The sequence below is a fragment of the Prenolepis imparis genome, unplaced genomic scaffold (genome assembly GCF_030444845.1).
Source record: "Prenolepis imparis isolate NDT839.2.m4 unplaced genomic scaffold, iyPreImpa1.0 SCAF_4, whole genome shotgun sequence".
In the NCBI taxonomy this organism is placed as follows: Eukaryota; Metazoa; Arthropoda; class Insecta; order Hymenoptera; family Formicidae; genus Prenolepis; species Prenolepis imparis.
Window position 1 is genome coordinate 6,314,001 of NW_028141162.1, and position 13,562 is coordinate 6,327,562.

The 13,562-nt window shown below is 39.4% G+C and overlaps 2 protein-coding genes across 3 annotated transcripts in view; one reads left to right on the top strand and one right to left on the bottom strand.

Moving 5' to 3' along the window:
• The window catches only part of Hwt (SH2 domain-containing adapter heavyweight), a 160,578-nt gene that overhangs the window by 76,590 nt on the left and 70,426 nt on the right, over positions 1-13,562 (bottom strand). The gene's annotated exons all lie outside the window — the stretch shown is intronic.
• Positions 7,678-11,335, top strand: LOC145935427 (uncharacterized). 2 transcript variants are annotated; one of them, XM_083036766.1, is made up of 4 exons: positions 7,678-7,861; positions 8,303-8,393; positions 8,485-8,903; positions 8,964-11,335. In XM_083036766.1, the coding sequence occupies exons 3-4, from the start codon at positions 8,488-8,490 to the stop codon at positions 9,553-9,555; spliced, it is 1,008 nt and encodes a 335-aa protein (XP_082892892.1). In that variant the 5' UTR covers positions 7,678-7,861; positions 8,303-8,393; positions 8,485-8,487; the 3' UTR covers positions 9,556-11,335. The 2 variants fall into 2 exon arrangements, with proteins under 2 accessions (XP_082892892.1, XP_082892891.1); XM_083036765.1 differs by lacking the exon at positions 8,303-8,393 and having other exon boundaries at positions 7,683-7,861.

A 13,562-nucleotide genomic window follows, 5' to 3' on the forward strand; every position in this document is an offset into this window, starting at 1 on the left:
AATATGGAGACAATAACATTTATTGTGCTTTTTCTTAAATTTTAACATTGCATATCTTTGTAATTAAGCTATATATAAAATTCTACTTAAATCTATTCAAGAAATTCTAGAAAAACTATAAATTTATAAATTTTGTTATTTTATCTCTTTTCAAAAACGATAGATATTTTAATATTTTGCTGTCGAAATCTATATCTATTCCAAATTAATTTAAAAATCTGGAGATCATATTGTAGAAACAAGCAGGGCAATTCGCGTCAACGCACAGTCAGTTTTATAGCATTTAAATCGACGATGATCGTTTTGCGATGTCGTAAACGGGACTTCAATATCGGAATTAGTGCCACATGTAATGGCGCATTATAGTGTTTACGATGTTATGAAAAAAAAATGCTGCATCATAATATTCTCTAATTCATTTTGATATATAAAGCTATATCGATTAGAATCTTAACACTAATGCAAGGATAAAAAAAATAATGCAAGAAGATATTTTATAATTTACATAGAGACCATATGTTCTCCTTTAAAGTGGGAAACCTGAATAATATAGAAAACTACTAGGCATACGAAAATTCTCTCAACTTTGCGCGACGATAAGACGTCATATGACTTCATGTTGACGTCATGTGTGAGTTCCTCTGAAAGAAAAGTTGTATGAGCACTCAGAGATAACTCCACTCGAAAACATGTCAGCAAATTGTGTTTGTCAGCAAAAGTTGGTGGTTGATATCTTTGTAAGGAAAATATGTAAAGCTAGCTATCTCGCTTCTGAAAACTAAGTTCTCTAAAATAGACAAACAAACAGTATATCTCTACATGTACTGCATGAGACTGTACATAATCATCGAATTATTCAAGTAGGTGAGAATAATATATGCGAATAATATACTAGATTGTTTAGGTAGTAATAATCTGCCGAATTTAATCCGTATAAAATAAATTAATTTAATATCATGTGTATTATATAAACTACAAAAAATAAGGTAGAAGTAGAAATTACCGGAAAAAAGCAGAATTTTTATTTCAATTTTGGCACGTTTCAAGTTAGCAAATAGTTTCAGGTTTCAGACAGAGTGCGGTTTGCAAGCAATGTATCGACTCTCCCACTTATAGAGATTGAAGCTTCATTGTGAAATGAAACATGCCCGTAGTCGAGCGCTAAGCAACTCCATTCCAAATGTAGAAAGTTTGGTCCAATGCAATCGGTTCATTCAAACAAGAACACATGCATGATGAGAGAATTCACATATGTGTTTCTATTGGTAGCGAGAGTTCACGTAATATTTTTTTCTCTCTGTATCTATCTCTATTTATCTATCTTTCTCTCCATGACCACAGCATCCATAACAGCTTCCATATTTCGGCAATTCAAGACATATCATAATTACAATTTATGATTAATAATGGATAATTAAATATTTAATAGTTTATTAGAAATAGAATTAGAAATAGATGTCACACATCTTCTTTTTGCATTATTTTAAATTCGCATAAAATATGTAGGTATATATATTACTTTATTGTGATATAACATAATACACATTATTTTATTCTATTACTTTAATTAAAAACTGTGTCTGCTTTTTCTTTTAATAATAAAAATAATGTTCAATAATTAAAAAAAAATAACGTAATATAAATGTAATATATAATATATAATGTATATAAAATATAATGTAATTTACATAATATAATTTAGTAATGCACATAAGATATTAATAATAATAATACGTTATTGATCTAATTATTTGAAGTTGACTCTTTGTGTTAATGAAATATAGATAACAAATTGCAAAGTGATATTCGAACATCACACCGAAAAAGAGAGAAAGAGAACGAAAGCTACAGAGAATTTCCCTCTAAGTATATCTCTTTCACGCGAAATGCTGGCAATTCGTTCAACATTTGTGAACATATATGCTGAAGACTATAAGAGAATGCGGTACTTTGCGACAGTTTTCTGCCAATGTGCAGCATCCCAGAAAGTGTCCGAACTTTAAACTTTACTCGCACGAACACCAAACAACGAGCATTATAGCGAGAAAAGTTGTGTGAACTCTCTCAACGCGTTGTCCTATATATTCATACAAACTCATACATCTCATCGATAGTAAAAGCGGCCAGCGGTTTGGGATACATCACGGCTGACACGGCAACGCAATTATCCCCTAGAGATTCGAGTTTGCTCAATGTTCGATCACGTATGCTGTTTTACCAGTCGTGGACAATGTTATCAAAAATAAAGATTGCCCGCAATTTAATACCAATGCACGTCTTTAAATGATGTAAACTGGAGCGAATCAGCAATTTCAGGTACGAGATTAAAGAATAAAAAATTGTTGATCGATCTCCACGAATATTTGATAATGGTCAAAATAGTTCAGAAAAATATCGAAAAATTTTAAATTAATTTATAAAATAAAAAAAGAAATATCTAATAACAAACAAAAATATACTATTCAAAAATTATCAATCTACACATTTAAATTAATCGATAAATAAAACTAATGGCTTTCTCGATGATAAGAAAGAAGAGTCAAAACAGTCTCATCTGTATTTCTATGTAACTATTAATAGCTACCATAGATTCGATTGAAACAAGCTGTTCGATAAAAATAAAAATTTACTTTTAGAGCTTTGCCACCAACGTGTCGGCAAATGCAGCTATGCAAGAACTATCGTTATGCATCCCGAGACATAGAGTGCATAAACTCCTGAGAGGAATCCGCGAACCCTTTCGTCGGGAACAGATTGTCGAGAAAATCATCTCGCGCTATTGAAACCGACTGCGACGTCACAACTGGCTCACAGCTGAAATTTCGTATCCACCATCGAGAAATGAACGGATTTAAGTCAGGGCGATGACAGACGAACAGATACGGCGGGCGAATGTATGTTTACACCGACATCGGGTTAGACGTGTGTATGTGCGGTGACGAAACGCACTTCTCGCGGCGTTAACTCGGTCCAGGAATACGGAGGTGCACACGATCGCGTAATGGAGCTGATAGAGGATGAACTCACCTTCGCTGGCGGAATGCAGCTCCAGGGCCCGGGTCTCTGCGGCAAACCGGTGCAAGCCGGACAGCGTGAGAATGTCAAGCACACAGGTGCAATATCTCCGATGACGCGGCTACGCCGCTCGAGTGGTCGGTGTGGACTGCAGAAGAGTCGCAGATGATATCAGAGACCTAGGGGAGCACTGCATGACATCATCGCGAACCAATCCGTACGAGCCCAGCAGGGCGCACGCGCCGTGTCAGCCACCCTTCGGCGCCGGGGATGCTTGCGATATATCGCAATCGATTGCAAACCCCGACTTCGCGCCCCCGACGACGGAGCTCTCTGCTGGCGAAGCTTCATCCCCGGTTTTGAAAAGTGGCGCCAAGTTCGTTTAAGTCTTTCCGCCTTCATCTACCGATCCTATCAAATCTTTATAAAAAATATCGAAAGCTAATATCTTTTAATTATAGGTCACTCACTCCGAATCAATTAATCTTGCACAGATTTTTCTAAAACTTCTCTGTCATCCTTAATTGTAATTCTTTAATTTTTGGGACGTTGATATTATAATTTCATTCTTTCTGACAAACTAGAAAAGTATTATTAATAATAAACTTTGCTGAAAACGTGTCATCACTTTAATACCTCGACTACGACATGTACGTATCCAATATATCAGACTGATAAGACTTGACAAGAACATAGATGCGGTCCGAGCGCACACATAACGTATAGATAACGCTTCTCACACTGGGATGTAAAGCGTATAGATAAGCGGGCTGATGTCAAGTCAAACATACGTATATAAATCTTATCGAGGTAACGCTTGCGATAAAAATATTTTGCATATATCCCGACGTTCTCGTCTCGGCGTAGACAACAGGTAAGCTTCTTTGTCATCTCTTCGGCAAGTATGTTGAAATATGTAAAATTATTCTGGGATACTCCGCGGTACCAAGACCGGTTTACCTGCCGGCGCGACATTTTCGCAGCATCCGGGACATAGTATTCCTCGTACTCGCGAATGTCTTCCCCGTTACAAGCTCGTGAAACACGCAAACACGCGCGACCGGCTGCAGGTGCAAAGCAGGCTTTCGCGGAGGGACATTATCATACTCGTGAATACAAAAGTATCTTCTTTGTGAGGCGCGAAATTGCCAGGGCGCGAAAGCGGGTCGAGCACCAACAGCTTCCGAAGAATGCTGCGGAATGACAGGGCGCGATAACGCTTAATTTCCTAAAAAGAATTTGTGCCTCTTGTTGGGTCTGGGATTTAACAGCGAAAAATTCCGCTGCCGCGTCCCTCCTTTCTATACTCTGAAAAGAAATCTACATAGCGTACACCGTCATGTAGTCGTATGGAGAAAATAAATATTACAAAAATTTCCTGGCTATTTTCTCGAAGTAATAAAATGACGTACACGGTGATTTTACGGAAGCATTTATCAACCCCGAAGAAGCATCTTCTCTCGTCAAACAATAAGATTCTGATGATACCTTCTGAATCGATTTTACGTTTTGTGACTTCGCTTTCGCGTAATATAGGGGAGTTGTGTATTCCGCGTACTTATGAAACTACAAGCGATACACGCGTGTCTACATATGTCGAAGTTTGTTTCCCCCCAAACTCGCACACGTGGTATGAGGAATGGCCGAATTATGCGACATATTGCACGATTCAAATCCGCCCTATCGAACAGTAGTCGGATATTCGGAAAGAAAAAGCGGTGTTTATAAGAGCAAGGGGAATTGTTTCGACTGACTGACTGACTGCGCGTTGCTTTGTACTACAAAAGTGAATATCCGTCGATATTGAAAGGTCGAAAGATTCAATTCGATCCTAAATATTCGTCGAAAGATAATCGCAAACATATATAAAAAATGTAATTTAATCGAAATAATCCATGTTGACTGATTACTGTCCTGATTACTATCCTCCTACGAGCTTGTAATAATTTCCTCGTGTAAAAAGCTCTAACGAGATTAAAGTGTGGCTGTACGATGGGATTCGAAAGAGAGATCGATCATGCTCTGCGCGTAAGCTGGAAATATGTTCGAATCAATCACAAAGCCAGTGGCGAGATTAAGCTGCACAACGGCCTCTTTTATTGATCAGCGATGCTTCACCGCTCGCTGAAATTCGCCGCACGGCCTTTCGGGGCGAGCGATTGGAGATTAGGTGGCTAATGTGTGGATAGCTAGCATTGCGGAGGGTATACGAAAGATAAATCAGCAGTTTTAGGAGCGACTACTACAATCAAGAAGGGATTGAAGCTGATAATTACCGAAACACACACACACAAATATACATATACACACGCTAGATGTTTCTAAACGTTAGAAAAACTAAATTAATAGCATTAATTTAATATTTTAATACGTTATGTAAACACACGCGTTATGTTACACAATTTTAACTTGTATGTTTAGCGTCTCAGATGAAAACCCTTGAAAAATACGGCGTTAAGTATAAAAAATATCCTCGACCCTGACACACTTAGCCTACTTTGCTGAGATGACGATGGTGCTTTTCATCAAAATAACGAGCTATTTCGAAGTTGGACGCATCCATAAATAATCATGAGGCGTGCATAGAAACGATGAAAATAAACGAAACATCCGACAACGCGACAAGATGAATGAAATCGTGGGAATATCGCAAGCGAGATTTACCGGAAAATTTTGATGGCGCAATATCGTCGTGAAAAAAAGGGCAGCAAGAATAAATTGACGTCTTGAAAGAGGCTCAGGGAGCTTGAATACCGAGCTACCGTCGCGGACTTATTTCGTCTCGTTTTTTCCGCGGTACCGTCCGTATCTGTACCCCTCAATACTTTTCAGTCTCGGTGAAGAGGGTGAATTGAAAGAGTGGTCTAAGAAAAATTTATTAAATATCCTCTCAGATCTTTGCATCAATGACTGACATTTTTCGTCAATCTACCATAAGCGAAAGACAATAGACAATTAATAAGTTAAAAAAAATATTGTCACGCGTATTTAACGAGTCTTTTGTCTTTACTTTAACTAGAATTTTTTTAAAGATTATTTACAAAGATTATTTACAATAGATGCTGGGAGAAAGTAAACCATTACTATTGTAAACAACTGAAATCGTGACGGAACGTTGAATATTGCATTCAATTTGGGGTTCTTCCTAGTCACTATGCCATCACTGTGGGTCGCGCATTTCCATCTCGCAGATTTACATAAGTGACTTATGGTCAGCAAGTATTACCCTCGTGGCAGAGACACGGGGTCGTATCTTTGATGCGACGCTCGCGCGGGGATTCAAATGAGGGATGGTCGTTACGAGACCCGGTGTGGAATATCATACGAAAGTGTCTGGTTTCGTTATTCGCGGATATTCGCGCGATGTTTGCGAAAAAAAAAAGATCGAGTAATCTGAGTTTTCCAATTTTTTAAACAGTTTCTGGCATTTATCTCTTTTTATTTTTTCTGTCGTAAACAGAGTAGCAATTACGCGCGATAACATTATAAACATTTTTATCAGAACTTTATCGAATCTCTCTCGCCAAAATCTCGCTTTGCGCAATTTTAACTAACGAGATTCCATCAAAAACGATGTGATTGAAGATTCATTAGCCGCGCAATTGTAATGGGATATACACGCCCTGTGGCAATAATGATGAAATCTTGATGTGTAACCATTCGATTAATTTACTCGATAATACTTCTCTAACAGACGCACAGAATGGTGGTGGCTTTCGATTAACCATCGAAATTGTATTCATTAAATGCTGAAAATCCATTTATTTCAATTCGAATACTACCAGTATCTCCTCTTGCTCACTTCAGTAACTGCTGTTAACACACTTGTGTGTCTCACCGTTTGCAAATTACATTAATCCCTCGGAGAGATAACGCCTCCAGGTTCCACCGCGTCCAAGATTAAATAATGCGGTATCAGCGAAATCTTGGCAATGATATATGGCGATGCGAAAACTGATCGTAGATTTAATTTGAAGATTATCGAAACAGCGAAGCGATTCGATATGTAACGCGCACGCGTATATTAAACTCACGTACGTCGCGTCGATTTTTCATGTATAATTAGCCGTCACTGTTTAACGAGCGTGCGATCCTGCTCGCGATGAAGATCCATCGCGTGTTATAACTCGTCTCTCTGGCAGCGCGACGAGGAAAACGCAATTTTTTTCATACATACATCATACATATGTATATACACGGTGTCTCGGATTTCCATTTTATCTACGGATTCTTTGAATAATTTCAAGTCAATCTTTTCCCGGCCGTCTTCTTCGTATTTCCGAAGAAGAAGATATCGATTCTAATTTGGTCGATGCATCCGTGCGTAAAAAGGAGAGCGAGAAATCTCTGTGACATCCCGTGTAATATCGCGCGCAGAGACCGTATGAATGATCGTTAATTAATTCCAGACACGGCGCGAGCAAAACGACCCGCCCATGGCAAAACAGCACGTCCGCCTTATATTTCCAATTTTTCACACGCATACATATGTACGAGCATAATAAATACCGGCGACGGTTACCTTTCGGTGACGCGAAGTGCATAGCAACGAGAATACGCATTTTTTTCCTCTCCTGTCTCCCTCTTTCGAAGCGTATTGTTCCCCCGGCCTCTTCAGCGTTTTCTCTACGAAACGTAGAAACGATTCCCTATCATGAGCGAAACGTTTTATCAGATAAAGTCATGCTATCAGTCTCGCCCAGATAAGGGAACGGTGACAGACGATGATACACGACGTCCGTAGTTTCGGAAATGTACGTGTCGCACTAGCCATTTTTTTCCGTTCCCCATCTCGCGTGTGACTCTCGCCTCTATCGCCGTCTCGAATGGAAGAGAACTAAATAAAGTAAGTAGTATTTATATTATTAATTATAATCTAACGATTAGTAAAAAAGAGATCGACGAATTATGAAACGCCAATGAATGGTTCTAAAATCCGAGACCAAACTAATTAATTTTTTTAATTCGTTCTTTTTAAACGATTTGATATTTAAAATAAATTTTATTTTAAAAATGTGTGTGTTGCAAGAGAACATTTGTAGTTTTATTTGTGCCGTGTAATAATACGTGTTTGCAGACGTCAGTTTAATGATCGAGTGTTTTCTTCATGCGATCGTTATTAGGTACAAAATTCAAGACGAACACACACTTGATTAAATAATCGATCGTATCTGAACGAGCGCACTTCCACTCGCATTCGTCCTAATCCTATTTGCACTTTAGCCGTGACCCTCCGCCTCTTAAGTCGTCCATTATTCTATATTGAATTGCACATAAATCTTCATAGCAAAAGAGCAACTTGGACTTGTGCGGACCTGCAAACCGGTAAAGAGAGAGCGCGTAGTAATTTCTCTTCATCTCTTCGCGCGAGAAACGGAGTAAGGCGGCTTTTTTCCCCCGTTAAAGTAAATTCGTCTCAATCTTCAGACCTAAGGATCGAAAGCACTAAATAACCGTACTTGCCGATAGGTCATGGACACGCTCTATCCGAATCTCTACGAGCGCTTCAAGACCGAGGGACTCTGTCCCGTTTGTCTCATGGAGATGGAACTCACGCCTCGGTACTCGTGCATCAACAAGCACACCCTGTGTCATCGTTGCAAGCCTTACTACTACGGCTGTCCCACGTGCATGGCACCGTTGAATATGGAGGTTCTGCCGTTACAGACAGACACACCGCCTCCGACGCATATGCCACATCCTATGCCACCGCAATTATATAACGATGGTCCCAGCGCGCCGTCGATGATCGACTTCCTGGACCACGAGAAGAGGGCTTGGGAGCCGCCTTTACCTTCGGAGAATCAAGAACTCGAATCGTGCTCGTACTCTCAACTGGGATGCTGGGTGAAGATACCGGAACATCTGCGCGTGTTGCATGAGTCGAGGTATAAAGGCTTGAGTTATTCCACACCGTCGCCATATTAATTGTTTAATTGTAATCTCAGGTGTCAGTTTCGACCCCATTTGGAAGAGGAGCACATGCCGACTGATCTTCATCACGATGATGATTTGGTGGAGTGCACGTATAGCGCAATGGGTTGCAATGTGCGAACGGTACCATGGCGACGTAGCATTCACGAGAAGTTTTGCATCTATAAGGACAAGTTCCAGGCCGTAAACGACATTAGCGAGGGTCTCGCGTCCGCAACGATCGCCGATAACGATTATGGCGGCGATCCCGACGAATTGGTACAGTGCAAGTTCGAACGATACGGCTGCATGGTGAGAATGCCAAGAAGACGAAAATACATGCACGAGCAGAAATGCAACTACAAGAGCCATCAAGAGGACATAAACGATGAGTTCTTCGTTCATCCCGCAGAATTAGAGCCGGAATTAGATCCTGAGGAGCAAGTGGAATGCAGATGGTCCATATACGGTTGCCGGGTCAGGCCGAAGCGCTATCGCGCGCAAATCCACGAGGATAAATGTAATTACAGGATGGAAGAGTGCGCGTACAAGTATTACGGATGTAATGCCACGTTTACGCCGGCCAGAAAATACGCTCATGAGAAAAATTGCGAATATGCCAATTAGATTAACGGTGTCTCAGGTAAAATATAATTCTCGCATAGAATAGATGTATGCATATCTATTAGAAGTGATCGTGCGCAAAAATATTTTTTCCATATTTTAATTTGATTTTTAAGAAATGTCGATTAAAATGTAGTCGCACGATGAATCATTCTTAATTTTCGTGACAAATAGCACAAAAATAAATTGCCTTCGAGAAAACCGATTCATCTGTATTTGTTACGTTATTCGGAATAGAAAACTCTGTACTTTATGTTACAAAAAACGAGTAATTAGAATGTCAGTTGGATAAATGGAACGTATCCATGGCAATTTCATCAATCTTCAACAAATTGTGCGCGAAACTCGCGCAGGAATAACAATATTTAACGGCAACAAAGCAAGTTTATCGTCAGCCGCTGAAACGCGAGTCTATTTTACAAAACCCATTAACAGCGATTTCTTCAAGAACCCATAGGATGATATACGAAAGAGGATTATTTACTCTCTTTCTCTCTCTCTCCGTCCCGTTATAAGATAGCGAGACTTACGCCTGTCGGTCGGGGGATCATCTTGAGCATGATCGTCCGGAATGAGGGGGTGATGGTATGGCTGGGATATCCAACACCTGCAGGCTAATGGTGAATCTCCCTGTGCGCCCACGATCGCCCGCTTCCATCCCCCCCCCCATCGTCGCTCGATGAAACGACACCTACACGTTTATAGCGGCCATTTATAACGTCGGCGTGTGCAAAAGATGGGAGCAAACTTCGTTTCGACGCTTTCAAGTGTTAGTCTCGAAGTCAGTAAAACGTGTGAGAATTAAGCGATATGCAATCTTAAATTTTATTTGGTCTATTAATGGTTGAAGAAGGGAAGTAAATTATATTGGATATTGGATCATTATTAATAATATGCAATAGCTCTTTGCTATAATATTATTATTGTTGCAACATGTAAACTGGCAGTATAAAGTAACGTTCATTTAATGTAGTATTGACATATAGCAAAGCATTTTAAAAAGTCAGCAGAGTTCAACACTTGCGAATGAAAGGCAAAAAAATGAAGATCGAAATCTATTTCTCGTGCCATGAAAATCTCTGATACTCCCATGGGTGAAGGCGTACGTTTTCGTCCCTAAATAAATATCGAATGGACCGTGTCGCGAAAAAATCTTGTCCGTTCTCAAAGCGAGCGGTACGTCATCTCAATTTGGTCAGAACTTTAACATTCGACGATAGTCTGCTGGACAAAGGACTGCAGGGACTGTTTTACATAGTAAAGACCAAAAAGGACCCCTACCTCTGACCATCGGACGCCTTAAAGAGGATACCTCATACCGTATCCAAGTACAGTTCATAGTCGTACACAAAGAGAACCGCCATCCCAAATTATATCCGGAAACAATCGAAATGACTCTTATTCAAGGCAATGCCACCCCTCGATCGCTACCCTTTACCTTCTCTAATTGCGTTTCAGGCTATTCGTTGATTTTTAATTAACTGATTTACAAAAAGAATTGCGCAGCTTAAAGAAGATATTTTATTAGGATTGATTTTAATTTGAAACATCTGCTGTTATCTGATTTATGCACATTTTATTTTTCGCGATTGTATATTATATATAAAATTTAAATATAATATAACACGTATATATGTATGTAGACGATTATGCTTTTCATTTTCCAATATATATAAAGTAATATTCTTATATATATAATCTTATACTTTTTCATAACAGATAATAGTATTGTAGACTCGAGGAAGCATATGTAATTTAATGTGTAATAAATAGATGTAAAATAGTCCGTTTTCTAGTTTAATAAATCAAAAAAACCGCATTAATATACAAATCCGTCATTTCTATGTAAAACAGCAACGAGAAAGAAAAAGTTGACGACGGATAAGGACGATTATCAGGTGGAAGTTAATGGCTTTTTTTCTTTGTTAAAACCTCTCTCGCATATATTAATCAGCTGATCAAGGTTAGATGATGAAAGATAAGAAGACGGTCGCATTTAAGAAGCTCGTTGGTAGGCAGAACGGATACAAGCACGGCAAGCTAACACCGATGGTGGGGTTGAGCGAAGGAATGGAAGGAGGAGATGCGAGTAAATTGCACCCCTGGGGACAAGCCTGACGAGTGACGCGAAGGACGCAACAAGCCAGAAGTCAGCCAACTTTAATTAAGACGGCGTAGCAAACTAGATGTAGACACGAGACTTTATATAAGAACTCGAGTTTGTAAAATTTCTTTGTTACCTGCAAATTGTAGGACGCATCATACGAGCGAACCGCTATAGAGATGTTAAGTATTTGTTATATGAGTTACAGAGTATTTCAGATTTAACAATCTATTTTTCACCTTTGAATAGTTTTATCGTTCAATTCAAGGGCAATTTTAAAGAATATATTAAGAGAAGCACTATCATTTGTCGCAAAATTTTTCGATATTAAATTCGATTTTTGCAATTAATCCTCAAATATTATAAAAACCTATTCAAATAATCCATTTAACATTTAATGAAGAATAAGATTTTACTACTGCGTGCTCTTAATTTAGTTCTGAATCTTTGCAATCTGAATTAAAGAAAAATCATTTAGTTTGATCAAATAATCCGTAGAGGAATAAAAAGATTTCTATAGTAATAGCGTTAAATGTGAATATCGATTTAACGATTTCGTGACCAGAGGCACCCGAATCTAGCACGTTTACGGTCATTGATCATCGGCGTTCAACATAAACATACCTGATCCGAAGATTCAGGAAGATCGTGTTCCCACGTAAATATCTCAACGCCAAAAATGACGCTCTCTCGCATCTCTCGCGCGGCACGCGAGCTCCATAATTCACGTTAGCGTTGCTCTTCGGCCGCGAGGGAGAGATCGTATCTCAATTTCGTCAGGATATAACTATCGGGACGTCCATGTAACGAATAAATCCGTGTAACCGTTTCTCTGAGCGGAGCATCGGATCGCGCGGCACGTACGCGATTATCATCGTCGAACGGAACGCGATTGCCGCGGGGGCGAGCTCGGGAGATAAAGATTTACGGCAAGTAAACATTCGTCATCGAGACGGAAATCCGGCGTTGGTCACAGCGTACCGGATCTCTGGCGCTATATCCGGGAGATTATGTGTGTAACATACAGAATACATCGTTTGTTAAAGTAATCTTAGCGCATTTCACTATTAATAAACCGAATGCGGATAAGAACCTATATGCGAGCCAGATATGAAATAAGAATATTAAATAGAATATTAAAACTTATAGATATTTTGTATATTTAGCAATTTATATTTAGATAATCTTATTGCACAGAAAAGAATCGTGAAGTTTTTCACAAGAATAGCCCTCTAGAGCGCTCCTTGACTGACAATTAACGCTATGATATCTTATTTCGGCGCACGTTCTTCGAACAAACGATTTCTACATTCGGTGGCGACAAACTTTTCCCGCGGAATTAGAATTCTTAATACAACCCTTCCGGATTTTATATAAGAAGGGAATGAATTCGAGAGTACATTCATGACGGTGGAAGGACCGGCCGAAGAAGAGGTACGTCTCCGAGGAAAAAGCGAATTTAATGAAACGAGAAAAACCTCGGTGAAGGTGTATTTGTAATGCAAATACCGGCCCGACGTTCCCGCAGGGACGAAAAATGAAAGGTTCGAAACAGGCGGGAAACGAAATCGAGCGTCCCATCGCTCTCGTTAATCCGATTCCGAATTCTTCGTCGTTTGCACGCTCGAATCACGTTTCTGACATTGCACACAGCCTTGGAAAAAAATAATCCTAATTTTTTTCCCCTCCTTAATTATTTCGGAGATTCATCTCGCGAATGCTTATTATTCTAAATAATCTCGGATCAAAACATTGTCAGCAATCTCGCTTCTGATGGATTTTTACGCGTACAAAGTTTCCGTTTGGTGTTTGTGGAACGTGAAACGTCATTCGCGAAGACGGAAAGGTAGAAAGAAAACCAAGTGCCGAGAGGATCGAAGGAATCGTTATTTACCGAAAGTTGAGA